Source organism: Pocillopora verrucosa, chromosome 3 (assembly GCF_036669915.1).
Source record: "Pocillopora verrucosa isolate sample1 chromosome 3, ASM3666991v2, whole genome shotgun sequence".
In the NCBI taxonomy this organism is placed as follows: Eukaryota; Metazoa; Cnidaria; class Anthozoa; order Scleractinia; family Pocilloporidae; genus Pocillopora; species Pocillopora verrucosa.
This window is the reverse complement of record NC_089314.1, coordinates 20,962,093-20,985,615: the sequence shown is the minus strand read 5'-3', so window position 1 is coordinate 20,985,615 and position 23,523 is coordinate 20,962,093. Positions and strand designations below refer to the sequence as shown.

General features: G+C 38.3%; 3 protein-coding genes across 9 annotated transcripts; 2 read left to right on the top strand and 1 right to left on the bottom strand.

Moving 5' to 3' along the window:
• Positions 1–809: 809 nt before the first annotated feature.
• On the bottom strand, positions 810–15,192 carry LOC131797735 (uncharacterized). 7 transcript variants are annotated; one of them, XM_066164179.1, is made up of 5 exons: positions 15,067–15,192; positions 12,436–12,648; positions 11,471–11,681; positions 2,973–3,124; positions 810–2,576 (listed from the first exon to the last, which is right to left on the bottom strand). In XM_066164179.1, the coding sequence occupies exons 4-5, from the start codon at positions 3,085–3,087 to the stop codon at positions 1,348–1,350; spliced, it is 1,344 nt and encodes a 447-aa protein (XP_066020276.1). In that variant the 5' UTR covers positions 3,088–3,124; positions 11,471–11,681; positions 12,436–12,648; positions 15,067–15,192; the 3' UTR covers positions 810–1,347. The 7 variants fall into 7 exon arrangements, with proteins under 7 accessions (XP_066020276.1, XP_066020277.1, XP_058971391.1 ...); XM_066164180.1 differs by lacking the exon at positions 11,471–11,681 and adding an exon at positions 5,035–5,152; XM_059115408.2 differs by lacking the exon at positions 11,471–11,681.
• Positions 15,193–15,247: 55 nt separating this feature from the next.
• On the top strand, positions 15,248–23,442 carry LOC131797686 (BTB/POZ domain-containing protein 8). Its single transcript, XM_059115351.2, is given in 16 exon segments — positions 15,248–15,424; positions 15,996–16,193; positions 16,464–17,227; positions 17,930–17,973; positions 18,105–18,208; positions 18,289–18,378; positions 18,721–18,804; positions 19,189–19,285; positions 19,365–19,453; positions 19,537–19,639; positions 20,177–20,318; positions 20,321–20,358; positions 20,555–20,713; positions 21,169–21,298; positions 21,512–21,587; positions 22,008–23,442. Coding segments are annotated over 16 exon segments (2,253 nt in total). The 5' UTR covers positions 15,248–15,314; the 3' UTR covers positions 22,033–23,442.
• Positions 22,173–22,757, top strand: LOC136279645 (uncharacterized). The gene has a single exon (XM_066163584.1). The coding sequence runs from the start codon at positions 22,173–22,175 to the stop codon at positions 22,755–22,757; it is 585 nt and encodes a 194-aa protein (XP_066019681.1).
• Positions 23,443–23,523: the final 81 nt, after the last annotated feature.

The following is a 23,523-nucleotide window of genomic DNA, read 5'->3' as shown; positions in this document are numbered from 1 at the left end:
TTTTGCCAAGTTAGCTGTTTCTTTTTTTGTTGTTGTTGTCAAAACGTATAATCGATGTCTATTTTTTTCTTTGAATTTTGGTAACAGGAACTCGTGTTGTCCAATTCTGTCTGTAATCATACTCGTCATAAACAAATCGGACTCCCGGTACATTAGCTCAGTTAGGAATAACCCGTTTCAAGCCCTCAGACCAGGGCAGCGGGTGAAATAACTGTCGTAGGACTGTGGCGGCGAATGTGGTTATTAAGGAAACAGCTTTGTGTTACCTTATTTTTTCTCTTTGCGTGATCCTACCTGGTAATTCCTTCTTCTCCTCTGACTGAGGGTCTGGTAAGGGGCGGGGAATTAACCAATGTCTTTATGGTTTATTTTTCAAAACTACATTGCACTGATAAAGAGGAACTAGGGTTTCAAGAATTCAGAGACTGAGTAGATGTATGAAATTAATATTTTGGTAGCATTAGACTGCGCGCATGGGATATGCCATTTATATATTTCATGAGTGAAAACAACAAGAAAACAGACTAAAGAGAAGGTGGCTGAAACTAACATATATTGTCTTTTATACAAACAACACGAACCTTGAGATGATGCCAAAAAAACAAAACAACGACAACAAAGCAAAACGAAAACAGAAAACAACAGCTGATGTATTCCACAAAAATCATGAAACTTTAGATGGCGCTAAAAAAAGGTAAAAGGAAAAAAAGGAAGACGAAGAGATAGTGCAATTCGAGTACAGGTCGCCTGACTTAAGAGAGAAGAGAGCTAGAGACTGGGACAAAAAACAAAAAAACAAAAAAACGAAATTCACTCGGTTGATTATTTATTTTTCTGACAATATTTTCACATTTTTCATTCCAATTTCAAAATATACAATACTTTCATTCATTAAAATAAATAGTCAGAGAAAGCTGGAATGTGGTGGCATCGGCCAATTTTTAAATGTAATTTAGTATTAACTTAGGTGATAATACTAAATTACCCTGTTATACTCTTCCGCCGATGCAGCGGAAACTTACCCCCTCCGTTCAATGTTGAAATGGTCATGTACGTAATACACACAAAAGACGTTTCTTTCATTCGGATAGAATAACGAGGAAGAGAACACGAAGGCAGACGAGAACAAAGAGATGATACTTGTCTTTGACAGATGCTCTTGACATAACTTACTTCAAAATATATTTTTAGTCTTCTTCAAACGGAAGAACTCGTTAACTTGTGAAACTTCGAAAATGTAAAATTTTAAGAAGATTTTGAAACAATCAAACTATTTTAAAAATACAATATGAAGACATTTTTTGATGAAAATTAGATCGATTGATAATTTTTTTGTCACATGAAAATCTATCTTCTTTTATACCGACACTTTTCACCGAATGTACTATGAACTAACGAATGAAAATTCATCCCGAGAGCCGTTTTGCTGAAGCTGCTGTCTGACAGCACAAGAAAGTCACTCTCGGACAGAAGGGTGTGGTCAAGAAGAACTCCTGTCATCCCCTCCGTGGAAGGGTTTCGGGTATTGATGTGCTCTACTTTCACCGCGAGAGAAACAACTTTGTTGGGGTAGGTCCGCAACGCGTATTTCTTCACCTCGGTGCTGTCTGTGGCCAAAAACCACTTAATATCCTCGCGGTGGATTTTTTTGTTCGATTTTATTATTTCACTCTCCAACATCTTCGCACACATGAAAAGGCTCTCAGAGTTGGTGGTCCTTTGATCCCAAGATTTTGACAACAAAGATGAGTCTCCCATTCGAATGTGAATACCGATTCTAGGCACGTCTGCTTTGAAATGAAGCGACTCACGAGCAGCAGACAGAGTTTTTTCAAAGTTAGGCGTCCTTTCGAATAAAAAATCAAACGCACAACCCACTAGAGAGAAGCGATGGCCTCGTGCGTTCACACCGAGTTTGTCAGCCATGCGTCCAGCAAACTTATACTCTCGAAAACTTGACGCAAAGTACCATAAGCTTGTGACGACCTCCACAGGAGAGTCGAAATATTTGTTAAGGTTCGTACCCTCGATCCATTCGCGGAAGACATCGTATGTTTCTGCAGATCTTTGTGATTCTTTGATCACTTTTTCATGTTCTCCTTTCCCCCAGTAATGATAGTTTCTCTTTAAATTTTTAAGTTTTGAAGTAGGGTAATTCCACTGAATGTTCTTGGGTTGAAGATAATCCGTAATAGGAACAGTGCTGTTCCAATCTATTAGGAATGCACGCCCCGTTATAACAGCTACATAAAACAGGGATGTTATGGCTCCAAGTCGATTTCCATACCCGCCACAACCGTACTTATTTCCCCCACAAGAGTAAATAAGATATTTGGGTGGTTTACGGTTGTTTAAAATGTCATCGTGAAGTTGCGTATATTCTTCTTGCCATTCTGTACCACAAAGAAGCGCTTTCTGCTTCTTTTGTATCTCTGAGAGGTCTTTGTCGCTCCCGAATGAGCTCAGCTCTCGACCGAGTTTAGGTGCCTTTTTTTGTGGTCTAACGGATTCACCGCCACCCAAGTCAATGCTGTTAGCTGCAATGTCCGGCGGAATGTAGGTTGGTAAGCGAGTTCCTGGAAAAAAGTCATAAATTAGTTTTCAATCGACTGTCAAAAAACCCAAAGTAATCAAAGCAGCCAATCAGAACGCATGTTTACCTCATGTCAGCCGATAAGAACTCAAACTGAAAAAAAAAAAAAAAAGAAAAAGCAAACTATCCAAAGCGCGGGAAAATGCGGGTGACCAAGTCATGATTGGTTAGGAGTATGGCACGAGTTTTCCCTACCAATCACAGAGCAAAGTAAAGGAAAAAACAAAGTAACCCTAGAATTTTGGCCCTCTTACAAGTTGCTTTGTTCTCGAATGTGTGGAAAGATTACTGAGTGCAGAATCCTCAGTAAACAGAATAGGAGAGATGGGAAGTTTTGAAGCTCCATAGTCGAATAACGTTATAATCATGTATTCCTTACCTTGCTTTGCTACCCAAACGACGTCTTTTTGGGAGGCTACGAGGAACACAGAACAAACTGCTACAAGAAGCAACAATACTCGCAATCTCTGGGCATGCCGAAGTAATCGTTTCATCTTCCAGCAGCATGCAACACAGATGACACCGTAGACTCTGCAAATAGAAGTAAAATTAGTCAAGGGCCTTTATCAAGGTTAATAGATTTTAAAATAAGTTACTGTTTTAATTGTCTTCGTCCTTGACCTTCTTTTTTTTTATTCCTGACAGGTTTAGGGGAATTAAAAGCCGTTCGATTTTTTAGACTTAACTTGATTATTGCGAGAGAGGCTTATCTCTTCGCATTATTTGAAATATCTTTCTTAAATCCTCTGCAACACACAACTAATTCACGCAATTCGGACATGCTGGCGATGCATTGTCTTGACTTCCCTCTAAGCTCTTCCGCCCCAAATCTAGTTGAGTAGTTTCAACAACATTCCGTTCAGCTCATTACAAATAGGATCACACACGAAAACGTATGCTTTTCATAGTCTCCTGAAATGGAGAACAAATTGAGAACAAAACCTGAAAACTTTTTTTGTTTGATTCTAGCGCATGCTTTTAGATAACCTCAACTCTGAAAACGTGGTGTGCGACGTGATGATATCAAATGAGATTGTTTCATTCCACGGCAAAAATTTTAGTTTTGTGGTTAGGATATAAACAAAGCAAATAAAAACAATTACTTCACTAATCTCAACCAGAGTGACAGAATAAAGATCATAATCGTCATCAAGCAGGGATTGTAAATTTGCCAGGGATACCAGGCTTCGATGCTAATACGTGAAGGCGATTTTAACAATGTGGTAATGCTATGACACGATTTTCGCGATAACATTAGGATCGCAAATAACTGTGTGCCATAAGAAACGATAGCTTTATCTTTCAAAAATGTTATGATCAAACAGTTCGCACTTTGGAAACGGACGTAAAGCTCTCTACGACTAAAATGTTACCTTTGAACACAAAACGACCTCACACACACTCAGCGATGGTTCTTGTCACCGTTACTCAGCAGTTATTTTGAGATTGTCCTGTATCTCCTCGAATTAAGAAGTGCTAAGGAGATTTTGCAGGCAAGGGTATTTGAAGAATTGTAACAGGAAACACGGAAGGAAACTACAGTTTAGCCCATTCCCCTCAAGCTGTTTCCTATGGCGATATTCTGTTAAACCACCTTGATTTGTTTAAGTCACAAGATTTTCAAACTTCAGCACTGGCCGTTGTCTGTAAAAGCATTTCCTTGAAGATACGTCTTTATATAAAGAAGAGCGCAGTCAACTGTCTCTAGTGACGCGGGACTTGTTTGTTTCTAATGAAAACAAACCTTAAAGGCAGGCGTCGCAACAGGATGAAAAAAAAACAAACAGTTCTCGACGTGTGCCCTTCAGATCACGCACGTACTATTTGATGAAATAGTTCCGCTGTTACTGTAGTCAAGTATTTCGACGACCGCAGCGCTGATCTGTACACCGCTAATTTTTCATTCTTTCTTAAAAAGAGTGTTGATTTCAGCCCACGAAGATCGTGGCTTGATAGGTTATGGTGAAAGATGTATACATGCTGTGAAGAATTCTCTTTCTCACAGGCACAGCTCGGCGTGTTCAGAGCTCAATGAGTTAATTATCGGTTGCTCACTCATTCGTGGAGACTAATTCAAGTCCTAAAAAGGTTTGTAGGAAGTTATAAATCTATAGGACACTTCAAAATTCTAATAGTTCTCATATTTTGCGACACAGTGCTCAAAGTAGCCTTAACAAAGGAAGCATAATCTACCCAGAATCGCAAATTCAATACCTGACTTTTAGAGCTCTTATTGTCAGTTTTGTGGGTCAATTAAACATCAATCCACAAAGCATTCGCTTCCAAACCACTTATGACACGACTTTCCAACGCGACGTCGGGATACAGAGCGTAAAATTGCGTGTCTCAATTGTTTGTATCTCAGCTGGTCAATGTTCTTTGAGGCGCTGTACACGCTAAGAATGCAAATTCTCGCTCAAAAATTACCGAGAATACATTACCAAAGTTATTCCGGCTTGGCCTCCCGGTGAAACAGCGGGAGAACCGAAATGAAATCTTTCATTCTTTTAGGCAAAGCAGTTTAGGTTTCTCCTGTAGTAGCTATGTTTGCTTTTCCACCTGGTTCGATAGACAAAATTTCGAACAATAACTTAATCTTCGGCTAATACCATGAAGAGATTTACAGCCCCAAGGTGACAATAAACAGAGATCAATGTCTAAAATCTGCCATCAATCATATCATTGACCGAAGGTCAAACATTACGATTGTTCTTAATAAAAACACGGCCACATTTGTAAAAAAAATATATACTTGACTAGACTTGTAACGAGGAAAAACACTTACCGAAACATATCAAGAAAGAGAACACAACAAACTCAGATTTCTTTTTACTAGAAAATGAGGGAAATTTGAAGAGGCAAGCAGAGAGAAATTTTAATGCTCCTTAATGCAGCGGAAAATCGTTCCCACAAAAAAAATAAGTCGTTGCAAAGAGGGGAAGGAAATAGCGTAAAGACTTTTTTCATGTTACTCGAATGTCATTGAAAATTCCAGTATCTTCGCTATGGTCTGCCTAACAGCGGGAACAGTGGGGAAATTCATCTTTTTTATGATCAAAGAAATTTAAGGAGGGCCTGTGCTCTCACACTGCACTCTGCCACGTGGAAGACATCACGATTTTTCCACGGCAACGGCTTCTCATATATCGGACACGATAATACGGTGGAATAACATGACAATATAATTTGACTAAATCCAATTTACTTTTACAGTAAATAAAATAACATTGTTGTTTCAGTTTTGTCAACAAAGCCTCGTGTATAAATTGAAGAGGACGAAAGATCAATTCACTAGAATTAGTTTTAACTTATAATTCAAAAGCCTGTTTTTCACAGCAAATACGCGTTCCTTGATTTTTTATCGCGCTTGATACTTCGTTCTAACGGTAGAGGTATCACATGATAAACTCACTGAGAACACTTGAATGTGAGACTGCTTTACGAGGAGTTATTTTGACCAGCATTGCAGACAGAACGTTTCTTTAATCAATTCAAACACGAACTACCGCGCCAACAAAAAATGGAGACTATTCCCATTCTTCCTCGGTCTGGCTATTTGCGCCTAATTTCCAACCAACGCAATGAACCAACCTATATAGACTCGTGCATCTCGAAAGAATCGGCCTTAACTCTTGAGGGTTGTTTTGCAATCCCATGTTGCTCTGAGCCATTTTAACCATTTCTGCACCTTAAGAAAGGCCTCTTGTTCTTACTGGTTCCTCTATATTGTGGCTTATTATTTTAAGTTACCCCTCACAGGTTTGTCTCGCCTACCAAACCACAATTTTTAAGTTGTATTTCACTTGACGTAAATTTTCTGTGATGTCGAACTGAATTAAACTTGTAACGACTAACGTGACGAGAAGTCGTTAAACTTGATGGTGATATAGCAGGTTTTCTGGATTCTCTCTCCGTAGAGATTTTTGATGACAGAAAGCAGTAAGAGAAAAAAACCCAGTACTACTGCTTTCGCAATTTGGTTATGAGAGAAACACCAACAGTAGCCTCAGCCGTTCTGCACACTAATTTTGTGGAGACGAGCGAAGCAACTCCACGAAGGGGAGAAAAAAGCAGGGTAACACAAGTCCTTCCTACACCTCACCCCACCTTCATTCGCCGGGTTCTTCGCTCGTCTCCACGAGCGCAGACTACGCGAAAGGTAAACGGCAAGAATAGGTGATCATTTCACATCTGCCTCTCAATCATGTATAATCGTACCTGCTATAAATTTATCATTTTATAAGTTAATATTAGATCTAGTTAAGGATGAGAGGAAATGTTCAATAATATGGAAATCTGTGCAATTGCTGTAAATAGGAGGTTTTTACATTTTATGCAGGAAATTGCTTTAAGAGACAAGAGCGAAATTAGAACTCAAGTAAAGTTTGCCGTTCTTTTCTGCGGTAGAAGTGTTTTCAAATCTCTCGATTATTTCAGTGGGTTTTTGGTGCCAGAAGGGTTTAGGAAACAAGAAATTCAGGAGTTTTACCGTGCTTCAATGATTTGCATCACGGATGATAAGTTCGGAGATACATGAGTACCCGGTATTGGAAGCACTATAGACACTATACAAAACAGATCTCATTCCGTTTTCACGATCAAAACAGTGACAATTAGAGTATATACCCAGCACATGCCAATTATAAGAGTCTCTGTGCGCCGATGCGACCATGACATTGACCAAACGGTAATCAAAGAACATAATTAAAGACCTTCATATCAATTCATTAACAGAAAGAACGTTGTACATAAACTGTCTATAAGCCAACAACGCATCAGTTTTCATTACCCGACTGATAGCTGCTCACAGACTCGCGTATAATATTGACGGTCGTTTAATTTCAAGTTTTTTAAGACCCTTAAAAATTTCTCGATTACCAGATTGCAAAAGAACGCAAAGATTTCCCGGCCACTTTTCTTGAAATTCAACTGCGACAATTATGCAAAAAAAAAAATGAAAATGTCCAAATCGCAGCTGCATAAACGGAACTTTCGATATTACGAGGATAATATAATGGCGGTAATGGATATATAACATAATGGACATATAAGTTCAGGAAGTGATAGTGTAATTTTTGACATCGTTAATCTGATGGCAGCACGTAGAAATATTGTATTGAGGAATTAAAAAAAGCCCAATGATATTGTCGCTGACAAGTAAACAACAACATGGTTTCAGCATTACAAGTGCAAAAATGAATTTAAAATAATTCCAGTCGCTTCACATTCTTTCTTTTTTTTTCAGCTTGGTAAATAAAAGCAAAGACAAAGAATGGAAATAAAACAAGACATAACAAGCAAAAGCTTACAACGTGATCACCCTTATATGCAAAGAGCAAACACGTAGGTCATTCCCTGAAATTTACGACCACTTCAATGAGCACTTTTCTTGCGTACTTGTTCACACAATTGCGTACCATGTCGAGGGCCCTACTGAAAACCGCCCCGGTGAGTTGGTTGCCCTCGTCAAATATTATCATTATCGTTATTATAAGGCTTACGACCCCTTTGACACGAAAGAGCCAAAGAATCCGACCTTTAAAATTTGACAAGACCACACAAAAACCTAACAAAATGAGAGAAGCTACCTTGAGAAATCACCACGCTAGATATGAAGCTCGGCAGCCAGTGTGCAATATTCCTCAAGAATTACAAACACACTTCTCATGATGATTGAATTCTCGTCATTACTCCAGAAAAATTAAAACAGCTCCTGTGTAAGCTTCCTGTTCGACGTTTTACGGTGACAAAGTAGTAACTTTGTTTTTACAGCGTTGTTCGTCAGCAATAAGCTGATTAAGTCCGGCGTGGTTTTAGTTTCGAAAATTGAACTTGGTGTTTCGGGCTCTAAATGGAATTAAGTCGCTTAAATTTCTTTGTCCTTAAAATGTCATTTTTAAGTGGGTGGAGGTCAAAAATTAAGTACCAAGGTATCTCTGTGTCTAGATTTTATTGACTGAAATCGCATCCTACAAGTTAAATGCGTATTCTGGTGTGACAACAACAACGGAAAAACCAGAAGTGGCATTTTATTTCCATCGAAATGGCTTTCTTTTAACCCTGTGTTTTCTGCGAACAGAAAGCGCTCTTTAGAAATAACACAGCAATTATTAGATGATAAAAGAAAAGCATTGTCACGCCCAATCGATATAATATCGTCTAACCGCTATATTCACAGCCTGACAGGGCAAATATGAAAATCAGCGAATAGAAGCGGTTCCTTTGGTTAAGACATTTCCGCAAGATAAACTTAATACTTCAGTGGCTGTAAAGTGTTTTCCTTTTTTCAAAAGAGAACAGCGAAAAGAACGAGAGGCAAGGGGAAATAACATTCTTCATGACTCATCGAATTTTCGCCACGCGGTGTTATCGATTACATAAACAGCCTCTGCTTCTACAAAACATATCTATGCAAATCTGTTCAAAATTATCACAAAATCAGTGAGGCTTTCACAATTCTATGAAAACGCGCAGAGGTTCTTGTTTGTTCCCGTGACCTCTGTTCATTCTCCGTTTTGTTGTCTTTTCCCCAGGTTAAGAAATACAATTCAAAAGCAATAGTAGTTTAATAATCTTTCCCGGTTGTTACAGATCGGAGACTAAGCAATTTATCCAAAAGCCGTTTGCGTGACTAGACAGCAAATCAACAATTAACACTGTTAGAGGTGAAAGTAAAAAAAAAAAAAAAAGACTGAAGCCTTTGAGTCAACCCTCGTTTAGAGCGCTGTTGGAGCTCACCTTTTATGTGAGGATGCCAGAATTTTGCACTACATAGGTAACACGAGGTGCCATCGCAGAAGATGAGAAAGAAACGCTCTTGACTGTAAAGAGAGGGAACTGAATGAGAGGGATCTCTGGACTTATGTTACAAGCAGTCGAGCTTTAGCCGATTATCTAACAGATCTTCTCCATGTTTGTTTACGTTGTCCATGCAATAAAACTCACTTCTCAGTGAAACAACAAAAGACGCATTTTTAAATATGGAAACGTTTAGGAAAACATCACAGAAAGGAAACACTTAACACAGTGGGAATTTGATCAGGAAAACAACACACATAATCTGCCAGATTGTAGCATGGCATACATCACGCACGTAAAAGAAAAAACACAAAATACGCCGTAACTTGTTAAAATGCAACTGTCGTCTGTGTTTGCTGTTGGACGAAATTTAATACACAACTTTTTATCGATGATGGACTGTGAGCAGTGACAATTTACTCTGCTGTTCCATGACAAATAGTTGTCGAACTGATCCACAGAATTGGAGGCTACGACATCAATGAAAGGAAATACGCTGGAAACACAACACGAAAACAAATATCCAGCTTATGAAAGGACTTACCCCCATAAGCTACTAAAAAATTCTTCGCAGCTTTCGATCTTCAATGACAATCGACTAATAATGCGAGAAAACTGAAGAGGACTTTTCCTTAAGGAAAGACAAGCCAGCAATGCGCAAAAATCTTTGAAATGATTATCGCGAAAGAATACCCAAATCACTCTACAAAATAAGAGTCTTAACGAAAGTTGAATCGTTACATCGTGTCGAAACCAAAATTGGATTCACCAAACAAAACAAAAGACTCAAAGATGTCCTAAACCACTTTCACTTCCGAAAAAAAAATTAGTCATGCAAATATTATTTTCTTTGTACAGGAAGGCCGAGGATAAATTGTATTGAATAAAATTATATAAGATTTAAACTTTCCAACGCACTCCACCGATTCTTTCGTTTCTGGACTAAGTCCACGCATTGTCTTTTATCTCCGAAAGGTCGCTAGTGAAAGGTTAAAACGAAGCACCTGGACAATATTTACTGTTTCCTCGCTAACATTTCTTGTTCACAAAGTAACCAGGGTTTCAGTCTCAAGTTAAACTCCAACTCTTTCTCATACAGTGTACGAAGTTGAACAAAATTCGGTCGTTTAACGAACGTTAAAGAAAATTTCGCGGCATTTCCCACCACAGTACAAATCTAAATTTCTCTGCGGGCTATTGGTTGTTTCACATTTCCCTTTTAATTCGCGCGGAAGTTTTGGACTGTTCACCAATAGATCGTCAGTCAACACTGCAATGTGTTTAGACAACAACAAAATTCATGCCGTACATGAACGAATAAACAGGTCATGAAAACTACCAGAGCGAACCTCCTTCATTCCATGATAGGAAACAAACAGAAACCTGTCAAATCTGCAACCTCCTCTAAATGCGGAAACCTTGAGTAAGGGATTTTACTACCTAAAGTGTGATGTAAAATATATTGAATGGCTATAAAACGTCCTAGTAATCTTTCACTTGCCGCACTACGGTGGATTTTTTTTATGAGGAGAGTTTTAAATACTACGACCAGTGTGTGTCTTAAAATATCAGGATATTTGGTCACATTCAACTTTAAATCAAACCGCAATCCAAAGAGTAAAAAGTTCCATTTGTAAAACTTGTAAAAACTATGAATTATTTGTTATTTGGTGGTCCAGCTTGCGTCCTATAAGACGACAAATGAAAAATGAAATTGCATTCACGGAAAGGAAAATTCGCCAATGTTGTTTCCACTTTACGATTGAGTGCGAATTCTTAGTAGAACTATCGCGAAGAAGGGGAACTCAGTAAATGTGCCCTTCATGCGAGGATTATCAATCTAGGAAGATGTTAGAAAAAAAAAGCCAAACGATACATGTAAAACCAGAATAAATTAGAACTCAAGCGACAACAAATGCGCCTCTAAAAAGCTTCATTGTTATCAGTGATGATAAACGAATTCTGATAATGTTATCAGCTATCCCGCAAACCTACCAAAATGTCTTTTGTGTCAACAAAGACTTTCGTATGGATCGCGCATCGGCTAAAAACCTAGTAACATAAAACGGGAAATATTACCTTTTCAATCGGACGATAAATCTGAGATCAACTCGCTCCGGTACCTTTCTCCAAGGATTTTGCTGTGGACCTTGAGAATTCACAAACCAAAGAAGATTTTCCGGACAATTTGCAGACCTGATATGTTTCTCTTCTGTAAGGTAGATTGCCTGACGGAACAACTTTTGTTGGTAGTATCAGAGGTCAATCAGTGCTCAAGGCTCGTCACTAACTGAGTGAATCATTCAGGGAATGTTAACGCGAGATTCTCAAAGTATCTAGTTGCTTGAAGCCTGCAGTTTGTATTGCATACCGTCGACTTACGACAGTACTCGTACCTGCCTTTCGTTTCACGAAACAAAATTAAAACCAGGGTTTTTCAATCCGTCCTTTAAGGATAGTACTCTCCAAAAGCACTCAAACTAAACACTTGACCAGAATATTGGCACAACAACTGGTGTCTCTGTGAGACGGACAGAACATAATATAGAATTGTCTGGAACTTCGGTGTCTGAGCTATGTCCGAGACGAAAAACCGCGCAAGTCGAGAGATCTTAAATCCTATCAAACTGATAGTCACTGTTAAAACTCAAACAAACTGTCATTCTAATTCAACCCATTGCAGGCTTTTATTTAGTAGCTTAATCATAACATAATAACGGTCCCGAAAAACTTTCTAAAACAAATAAAGTGACTCACTTGACCTAATATTTCAATAAATATCTATGTGACCCAAAGTAAGCGTCAATAAGACAAAACATCTCGGCCGAGCTCGGTACTCAACAATGTAATTTTTGACAGGTAAGTAACCCGCAGAGACAAAAGATAGACTATATGCACAACTTTAAGGACAATAATCCTCTTCCGTTTTCCTGCGGAAAGAGCGACCCCCCAACACATAATTTGGTGTAGTAAGCCATACATGGTCGACTTGTCACTTCACATGATATCATCCTAAATATAACATTAAGAGTAAGAACACGTACCTCTGAGTTTTTCGTTTCTCGACTGTGTAATCTGTGTCTTACGACATAACTGAACCATGCTGTCGTCAATAAGTGTAGCTTTGAGTAGAAATCCACTCCATTTTTTGATGGGATCTCCTCAACCGATCTATTACCAACAAACCAACCAAACCGTCATCATAAAAAGGTCGTGTCTGTCAATATTCGTTTGTCATGGATCACCGGCTCCAGTCCCTACAAGGTGACGTGACATTTATTAATAGAGTCAAGACATTTTAAAATGTTTACGTCTGTTTGTGATTATTAGAGTCAAAGTTGAGCCTTTCAAAGGGAGGAACCTCACTAATTAGCCTTTATTATGAATCTATGATTTCTCATCACGAATCGAAAACCACCGTTAAAATAGAATCAACTTGTGCAGCGTCTGCAATCACTCACGCTGAAAATGCAACTTTCGACTCCAAAATAACATTTTTTAATTTTTTTCTCTAGACGCATATCACCCACTTACTAACCATTCACAGTCTATTTGTCAGTCGTTTGTTATTTCATACCCACTCAGACTATAGAACATCCATTTCGCAACATTGAAAATCAATAAGACCTCCTTCGTAATATTGTAACCTACGCTTATACCCGAACGAGTGGTGAATACTCAAGACAGTTGTTACAAACTGTTTATCAAACCTAGATTACATCCTTGTTATGGGGAATTAAGAGAGAAAATTAGACAACTAAGTTCAGGCCACAGATCGCTCCAGTAACATGAGGTGTATGTTTTATGATGTTTTGATTTTGCGTTCTGTGATGGACCTTGTTAGCCTATGGAATCTAATTTAGACAGTTCTTGATCAAAAACCGCAAGAAGACAAGGATAGGCGTATTCTTATCAGTCTTCTTTGATTGAATTATGATTCATCTTAAAACGAAATTTCTATCTTCAGGAAACAGGCCAAAACGGATAAAAAAACAGCTACAGTTAAACAAATGTACCATTCTTCAACTAAGAAACTGTGAAAGAGACGATTTCCTGTCACAAACCATTTAATGGAATCTGACACCACTTGAGTACAAGAGACGGAAATTAAAGGAAATAACAAAGCTTTTAATCGATGGATATACGCCCCCCTGATTAAAATATCATGTGGAATTTGTCGGAATTTTTATAATTCAAGGAGTAGTTTAATCCATTTTAAGTCATTTCTATCCATTTATGTTCAATATTTGAAGCAAAGGTAATTAGATAGTCCAGCCCACTGACTCCTAAATAAAACAAAAAAAGATCATAGTACAATGACTTGTGTTTCGCAGAGCGGTCGATGCTTTCATGAAAAATCTTGAAAGGCTGATAATTAACGACCAAAAACCCTTAACATTTTAACTCCCAAGATCTGATTCTTAATTCTTAACAGTAGCAAATGTACGCTTGGAATCCTTAGGGGTGGGGGGGTAGGGGGCACTTGGAAAAAAAATTACCATCTCCAGGGGCCCATGTGCTCTTGTCATCTCCCTATTTCGATCCTTCTCGGTATACTTAGTCTGCCTTGACTAACTAAAGCCGAAGAAATAAGTTACAAACTAGTCACCGATAAAGCTTGTATAATCTTTTTATCCCCCGCTGAAACATTTTTTGGAAAAAAAAAAAAAAAAAAAAACCAACTAATAATTCAAGAAAAACAATAGATGAAGGTTTTTAGTTTAGTTTTTAGAATAAAAACCTGCCTTTCAATGTGCCGAGTGGACTACGAGAAGCAAAACATAGTAAACTGAATCCTTGTAACTTGACATTTGGTCAACCATTGCATTTTTGAGTAGGAATCACGCCGTCCGTGGGAACATTATGTACGGATTACTAGCCACTACAAAAGCGTACAGTCCGTCTTCCGAAACACTGTGGCTGTTTTGACAATATTTTTCCAAATTTTTTGTCGTTAACGCTATTGTATCTACTATTTTCGCAAAATATTTTACATCTTTCAAGATTTTTTCGTCATCGCTCTGACGAAGGGCTAACGCTCGAAACTTCAGCCTTTAAACTCTTAACGGTGGCTAATTTACGTTTTCAACTCTGATGTTAACAGTAAATTACCTGTTAAACATTCATCAGTTTGTCATTTACCACTCCACCCACAGAAAGGAAAACACATCTGACTTTCGTGGTGTTGTACAACGAGCTCACTTTCGGTTTCGAACTTTAAAGTTTCTCAACACATTCTTGCCGTAATAGCTAAAAATGAATTATTATTTTGCCCCTCTTGTGGTTTTTGAGGCTGAACTTATCGAAATCCACCTGAGAAATATTTCTATTATTTTTCCTTTATGCCACATGCAAAAACAATCGCAATCGCAATCGCTAATTTTAAGCTTATTTTGTACATGACCATCTTCCGGTGAATCAGAGAGAATAACATGTACTTGTAGAACCCCAGCTAAAGATCACAGAATTCTGTGTCCATAAACGGAGTTAGGACTAAAAGTAAATTTGCTTGCGACATTGTTTATATGCAATATGTCTGGTGCATTTGGGAAGATTATGCGTTCGTAGTAATATTATTTAATCACGTTTGGAGGATACCGAACTCACCACCTTTCCGATGGTAATCTGAAAAAGACAGTGAATAAAAGGTAAGTTGTGGGGTGTAATATGCTTACCTCGCATCAGGTAAAACAACTTCTGTTTTCGAATAGAAAAGAGCCGCTGCATTGCAAGCACATAAGAAAGAAGCATGATCTTGAAGTCGATAATAATGTCGTAATTTGAAACGCTTTGGCAGCAGGTGTCCTTGTGACAGAGCGGGACTCAGCCGAGTTATTATGGCGGGAGTACGCCTGGCATAAATTGACATCGTCGCCTTCCTTCGCCATATTGCTGAATCAGCTATGTCGACTGCCTGTAAACGATGAACGCTATGTCGTTTTTGAAGAGCAAGGCTTTTAAGGAAAGAGAAGAAAATGCAAGAGAAAAGCTACGTCAAGCCGTTAAGCGAGATCTGATCGCAGATCTATCCAGGTAAATGTCCAAGATCGAAGTTTACATTTGTAGAGCTGATTAGTTTTAATGGTCTTAGCATAAAACAGTTTGTCGATGTGAAGCGTCAAATCTATTTCATTTGTTGATCTCCCTAGGAGGAAATCTGTCCAAAATCCAGACATAATAAAAAAAAATTGCAAAATGGTTTGTCTGTACTTTCTTTTTTCCGAAGAGGATGGATCGACAATTATGAAATGCATCAGTCACTCGATCAAACACAGTTTTTTACGTAACCCTTTAATCATTAATCCTGAGAGTGACTAGCATCTGATTTCTCTTTAAAGTATCAGTGCTGGATTAAGCAGTAAGGTCATGAGAATTAAGGGAATAATCGGCAACTCAAGAGACTCTTGATTAGTGAACAAATTATTCTTCCTTTCGGTACCATAGGAAATGTACAGAGAACAGTATGGAGAATTTGCATGCGGATGTTAGGGTGTTAACGGTTAATGAAGTGAATCTGGGTGAGAATACATAGCAAACTAATTCAAAACAAGCTGGATATCATTCAGTTTCTTATTTTTTACATATAGTTTGTTTTCACTTTCAGGTTGTTTGGAGATTCATCCTTCAGTGATGTCACATTTATGATAAATAATGTTGAATTTCAAGCCCATACAGTTGTTCTCAGAGCAAGAGCTCCAAATTTCTGTCAACATTTTCTTCCAAGATATGCCTCCGCAGGTTCTGTCCAAACATGCATTCAAATAAATGGAATAGAGGCCATTGAGTTTGAGAAATTTCTAAGGTAGAGATGGTCTTTGCCTAAATTTTAGCCTAAATTTTAGCCTATATTTTCAAGAACAAAAAATATTTACAGGTTTGGTAATGATCTATGCAAAAATTTCCAGAGTGTGTAAAGCATTGAACTTACTTCTTGTCATTTATAATGTAAGTAATATCAAGATTAAAACTTTTCAAGCTTCACTATTATTAGTTAAGTTATTTATATTAAACTAAGGTTGAAACTGTCACCACCATTTTATTATAACTGTATTTTTTTCTGTTTTTTCTCAAGGTCTGCTTATACAGAAGATGATTTTAAAGACTACGATGGATCAAGCTTCCCTTGGGAAAAAGAGACTATACCAAGCTTAGTAGATGGGATTGATCATGTTGTGGATGGTACATGTAAAGAAGACAGTTTCAATAAAAGATTTGAAAATGATATAGACCATCTTCAAAACAATATCCAGCCAGAGGTTTGGGCAGGGAAAGATGGTATTGAAGGATTACAAGCGAAGCCAGAGGAATTTGATGGTAATGATGCTACTTGTACTCAGTCGTATTGCGACATGGATGGTAATGGGTCAGGAACTGTTGGTGATGGCATTGTAGAGGGAACTTCTAAAGGAGAAGAAACTAGTGGACCTAGAGATAATGATTGTCATTCTGACTCCAAACTACCACAAGCAAGTTGTATGGAGGATACATTGAGTTTTGAGGAAAGACTTGATTCTCGTCCAGAGTTCTGTGATCATTTTGCTGTTAGCCTTGGTAACATACAAGAGACTTACCTATCAGATGTAAACCAACAACAACATGATTTGGAGGAAAATCAGCATAGTAGTGATTTAGTTGATGGCCCTGGTAATGTGATTGATGAGGAAAATGTTGAATCAGACTGCAATGCAGATGGAATTGGAAGTGATTCACATACAACACACTCAAGCTGTCTCTTGAATAAACAGGTTGCTGAAATCAAGACAACAAATGAATTGACGGATGAATTAACTTCAACAGATGGTAGAATTTTGGAGAATAGTTTCAAAACCAAACTAGGTAATTTAGAAGTTAAAATTTAAAATTATACATTTGAATCAACAATGATATTAAATTTAACTGGCATATAATTTCTTCCAACACTATTATCCCTGAATCACACATTAAGGTCACAAGAATGAAGGAAATGATCACCAACTTCAGAAGCTATTTGTAAGATTAAAATCTGTAGTTGAAGATTGGCAAAGAAAGACAAAAAGCAACAGTTTTAAGTGACAGATGAAGACAAAAAGGCTGAGAGAAATCACTTTGATATGGGAAGTGAAGAAGCCTGACAGTTAGAGCACTAGACTCTGGTTTGAGAGGTCAGAGTTCAAGACCTGCCCTGGGTCAGTGCATTGATTTTTGGACAAAATACTTTGCACACACAGTACCTTTCTCCACCCTTGGGTATAAATGGGTTCTGGGTACATTAAAGAATGCTAGAAGTTAACAGACGATGAGTTAGCATTCTATGCTGTGGTAGTAGCAGTATTCCTAGTCGGTTGATGCTATGGAGTATAGGTTCCAGTCATTTGGGCTGCATGGTTGGAGTGTTTACTGAATCCATTCTGTACATTTTTTCTGATAGATTTTAGTGTTATGTTTACAATTTATTTTATAAGTGATCCACAAGGTGAGGTGCCCATCTAGTATAATTCCCACAATAATAAATGACTCAGCCATACTCAAGTTTCTAAATAATATATATTTTTGTATCAGATATTGGTCCACCAGGGGATGACTCATTAGGAGATGAATTAAAGGTAGATGAGAATTACACATTGTTATCATTTCTGAAGGACCTGCAATTTTTTTGTTCATTTATTTGTCAACCAATAAGTGCTGAAATGCAAAGTTTTGTTTTCTTCTGTTTTTTCCTTTATGTGATTTCAAGAGTTGCTGTTGTACTCTTGGTCAAGAATTACTTCAGTTGTTAATAAGTGAAGTTGGATCTGATGTTGTCTTTATTGTCAATGGAGACAAAATCAAAGCCCACAAGTGAGTGCTTAATATGGAGGTGTGGCAGTGTTATTTTCATTTTTGTTGTTAGTCAAAACATTTTCTATATTTTTTGCTAGAGCCATTTTGTGTGCACGCTCAAATTACTTTTCAGCCATGCTTTATGGTGACTGGATTGAAGGAAAAACTAAAGAGATTCCTCTTATAGGGTGAGTCACAACTTCTAATGAAATATGACATCTCCCTGCCCCCGTACCCCCCCCCCCACCCCCGCCCCGCAAAAAATCTTCCTTGTGAATAAGACACCCGCTTTTAATAGTGGCTCAGCAATTCATGGGCAGGACCCTATATTGAAAGGCTCTAAGTTCATAACCAAAACGGGGTCTGTTAAGTTCCTGGATGAAGCACTTTGAATAACTCAAACAGCCATTATGAGAATAGTCACCCATGGATTGTAGACAGTCTAATAAGAGTTTTTGAGCTAATAGTGTGCATGCTTGGTGGTTGTTTAGAGCCAACTGATTAGTGTAATTTATTTTATTTTTAATTAGTGTGAATTATAACGGTTTCATGGCCGTCCTGAAGTATATTTATGGAGGAACAGCTCACGTGAAGGGTGATTTTGCACTCATATGGTGAATAAAATGTTTTTTAACTCTTTTAAAGGATTACAGTCTGCATTAGATGCCTGACGCCTTAAGAATATATGGTATCGCAAAGGTCATGGGTTCAAATCTCGTATGGGCCTGAATTTTTTCAAGTCTCATTTCAACTACAAGTTCAGTAGTGTTCATAGCTGCAAGGATCGCTTATATCTCAATTGATATATTTATAGAATTTGCTAGTATTTTTAAGAAAAGGAGTTAGGGAATCATAAATTGAAAAAATTGTGTAAGATTGAGTTACTATACTCTTTTATTTTGTGTGTTACATTTTTCTTGAGAATTATTGTCAAGGTATTTCTGGTTTGGCAAACAAAATACAGTATGTTGTCTGACTGTTTTCTGTTTCATTGGCAGTGATGCACTTCCTCTTGTAGACATGTATGGGCTGGAAGGACTCAGAGAAATCATTAATTGTACATTGAAAATTGACAAGTGTCATATGTTTCATAAGGTGAGATAATCAGACAATAGTTCTTTTTATTTTGTGACATAGTCAGAAAAGAATGACACCACTTTTGTTGTTTTTCCAGCCCTGTGCAGAATGTCTGACTGGTATTCCTGAGTGCTTGGAAGTATCAGAGTTGTTTAGTCTTACTGATCTCAAGAAATCTTGCATCAAGTAAGGGATATTTTAAAAGAAGTTGTCATGTTTTTTTAATGTGTGCATGCTCTTTGTTGATTATTTAAATGTCCTTTTTGCAGATGGATGGCAAAACACTTTGATCGCACTTTGGGTACCAAAGGATTCGCTTCCCTTCCTAAGCTGCTTCAGGAAGAAATTCTGGCTGAAATTCAGAGGAGCTTTGTAAGATATGCATTTTTCCACATTTTAGCAAGGATTAGAACATGATTATTCAATGTTGGGCTGATTTTCAAAATGGCTGGAATTTAATTTTTACTGCTCTCTGTTATTTGCTTTGTCGTACAAGTGGTACACATATTGAATCACAAAAAGAGTTGAATCACAGCATCACCAAAAACCTTTGGGTCACCATTCTCCAACACAAAATATTTGTTTTGTATACATTACCCAGTTCATATTCTGAAAACCAAACTGAAAAACAGTAGAAGGCGTAACAGTTCTCTAATTAACAAATAGATTCCAAGTTGCCGTGTGTCGGAATCTATTTGTTTTATATAATAAAGAATTTTAGAAATTTTTAATGATGACATCATCTATATGTCTGTCCTCCAATAGGTCATAAGTGAGAGCCAATCAGAATGCATGCATAACTGAGCTTATTATGTAATTGCCTACATTACATGCCAAAAGCAGCTGGCATATTTTTCAGTACCTAATAATTTAAAGGTAGAGTAACAAAACACATTGTCTTGATTGCAGGTCGTAGCATCAGCCATAGAAGTCTTGAATCACTGTGACAAACTTTCTTCATGTACACCACTGGTCAAGTGGACTGAGCCTGTTCACTTGGCTGTTTCTGCTGTCCAAGAATCTTGTCTGTTGTTTATTACTCAAAACTTTTTCGTTTAATTGATCAAAGGAGCTTTCATGAAATCCTGAAGGTAAATTTAACCTGACAGCACTAGTAAGTGACAGGGTTAATCATTGACTCACACATGGATTGATTAAGTGAATGAACACCATACCAACTGGCTGACTAACTGATTTAATGATTGATTGATTGTTTTGGGGGCTGGATGAAAGATGCCGTTAAAGGTTAGCTAACTGACTGACTGACTGACTCTCTCAACCTTTCAGGGGGTAGGTTGGTCAGTGCCTGTCTTAGAAAAAATTCTATCTGCGATTAAAAAGAACCTGACCATTGAAAATTGCTGCGACCTCCTAAGGGCCCTTCTCAAGCTACAAAGGATCCTTAAAGTGAAGGCACAGGAGAATGATGAGGAATGCTATTCGGAGGTTTGGACGTTCTCTTAGAGTTCCAGTTCAAACTGAAGTAAATCCTTCAGGGAAACTCTGATATTTCCTTAATTGTGATAAATCTATGGGCTGTTTTACTATTAGACGAACCAGCTCAAAAATTACATCTTTCGTAGTCTACAAATTTGTCTAAAATAATCCGTCTTCGAATCCTAATTTGTTCATAGTTTTCTCAATTTAAATCGCCATTGGAATAACTCTTGAACGCGATCTATCTGAACTTGAAATTATTTTCATAAGTCTCGTGACTGAGCAATTTTGGAAAAAAAATTTACACCGTATGGAAGAAGTTGTACCTGGTTTACAGTCGATAATGAAGTTATTAGCTATTTATTACTATATTGGTGTCTTCTACACTTTCTTCCCACTTTTTTCCCCTAAAATTGTTTTTATTCGCCGTTTCATCTTCAACATCGTGTTTAATTTTTTCCCAGGAAGTAACTGATCTTGTGGTCAATTTACACAAAGACTGTGTCAAGGTTATCAGATGCAACCTTTTTAAAGTAACCCGATCGGAAGGATGGAAAAAATTAAAGCTTTCTACTCAACGCGAGGTAAAGGAAGGTAAGATCTGATTAGAAACACCTGTCTTGTCAGTGTGCTTTGCCTATCTTGTTTTATGGCGACGGAGGGCCTAATTTCCAGGTTATTGTTCAATGAAATATCCCTTCTGAAGTGCGAACTTTTTAACAGAGCAGGCTTCAAGCTCCCGTGATGCCCTTTTTTTGATCAATTCTAAGACGAGGCGAAAAGCTTAATTTTACTTTTGTCCTACAGGTGCGTTGTTTAGTGGTCTGTCTGATTCAGGTGAAATTCCAACGGAAAGAGGAGAAGTGTGCCAAGTTCTCTTCAAGTAAGTTCAATTCCAGTGGACGAAAGTCGAACCAAATTTATTGGGTGAGCAATAAAATTCCAACAAAGCTACAAGTGTCATTGTCAAAAAACGACACAAGTCTCTGCTTAAACTGCCTCGTAAACTGGATGACATGCATAGGGCTCAGACCAGGTGAAATGATGATGCAGGCTTTAAAGGCAAGGAGCTGGAGATATGTTCAGAAATGAAAGTGTGATGAGTTGATGTAATTCGTACGCGAATTGCATTACGTAGTTTTCCGCAAGTAAGCCTGTCACATTTTATCGGTTGTGCCATAAACCCACGGGCTCTCTGATTGTCACCAACAACCTATATTGAGTTCTGAAACTGTTTGAAAAAAGTGTGGAAACTTAAATCAACCCTCATTGTTTTGTTCCTATTTCCTGTCTCTTTTATTAGGCGTCCGCCAGGCCATCAACTATGAGATCTTTTCAACGAGCTGAAACTGAATCTCGTACGACAGGACGAGGGAGAGGGAACTCTGCTTCTGACAGGAGCTCTCAGCAAAGTAGGCCCACGTCGGGTAGGAGCTCCCGAAATAGTATCGGACTTGCACCTACGAACATGCGGCCTTCCTCAGGACGGCCCTCGACTGATGGGAGCGGTGTCAGGTCAGTCCGTGGAAAAATATCTTCAGCGACAAGCAGTGATTCTGGAAAAAGACCCTCCTCATCTCAGGCTTCAATGCCGTCGAGAAGCTCGAGAGCGTCTTCTTCGTTGTCAAGGAGCTCTGATAGAAACTCTCTACCTAATTCACGATCTTATCAAAATTCCTCAGCATCAGGGCATAGGGAAACATCAAAAACCTCTTCTCAAAGCTCTCATCAACACACTGTAACATCTAGTAATGGCACAAGGTCTTTATGGACTCAAAGTAGCTCTAATGCGAGGCCCTCGTCGGCTCCAAGTTCATCTGGCGCCATAAGAAAGGTCCCGTTAGTTTCCAGGCCGCCAGTACCAAAAGGTACCAACCGAGATATTAACAATACCTCGTCAAAGCGAATCGTTAGAGACAAGCTCTTTTCTGTAAAGGGTTGTGGCGCACAAGCTAAAAAGGGGCCGTCGGTCTCAAATTCACGCGTTGTCGTCAGCAAGTTTCAGAAAACGTCAAGGCAACTACTAATTCGTTTAAGGCGAATAACCGTCTAAGGTCAAAGGAAAAAGTCACAAGAGAATCTTAAACAGGACTTGAAAAATGGACCAGAAGCTAGTAATGAACCGGGACTGAGAGAACATGTCCATTCAAAAGATGATGACGTTGGTAGAACGAGAAAAATGGAGGAAGTCTCAGACAACATAAAAAAAAATGATATTCACTCGAGGAGTTAAAGATGGTGTCCAGTCAATCAGCTCCGAGGAGCAGATGCAGTCTAATACGTCGTCGACTCTAACGAGAGGGGAGGAAGGTTCATTACCCTTAAATGAAACAGCTGACGAGAATGTTTCCCGGTCACTCGATGATGACTCTGTGGAGAACGCTGAGGTCAATGATTCGCTTGAACTTGACTAAGGTTGTACTTAATTAATTGTAAATTTTGGTCAGTCTCCTAGTGTGTCATCCCTCAAAGGAAGCTAAATCGTGCAGGGAAAAGCAACATTAGCAAGAAACAGATGTGCCTTAGATGCAGCGGTGGTGAAGGGAGGGGGTGGCACCATTCTAGCTCTGTGAAGGAGGCAAGCTGTAAATTAACCGAAAGTCGCCTCTTATACCCTTCATGCATGGCATGGGGAAGATGGGTAAATAACCGTCTAGTGTGAAAACATAAAATAATTTATAATAATTAAATAGAAAAGCCAGGAAATTTATTGGTTATAACCAGATTTCTGTGCGCCATTTTGTTTGTCACTATCACAACAACACGGATTTTTTTATTGCAAAGTTACCAAGGCCATGCGGTCTTCGCAGCAAAAACAG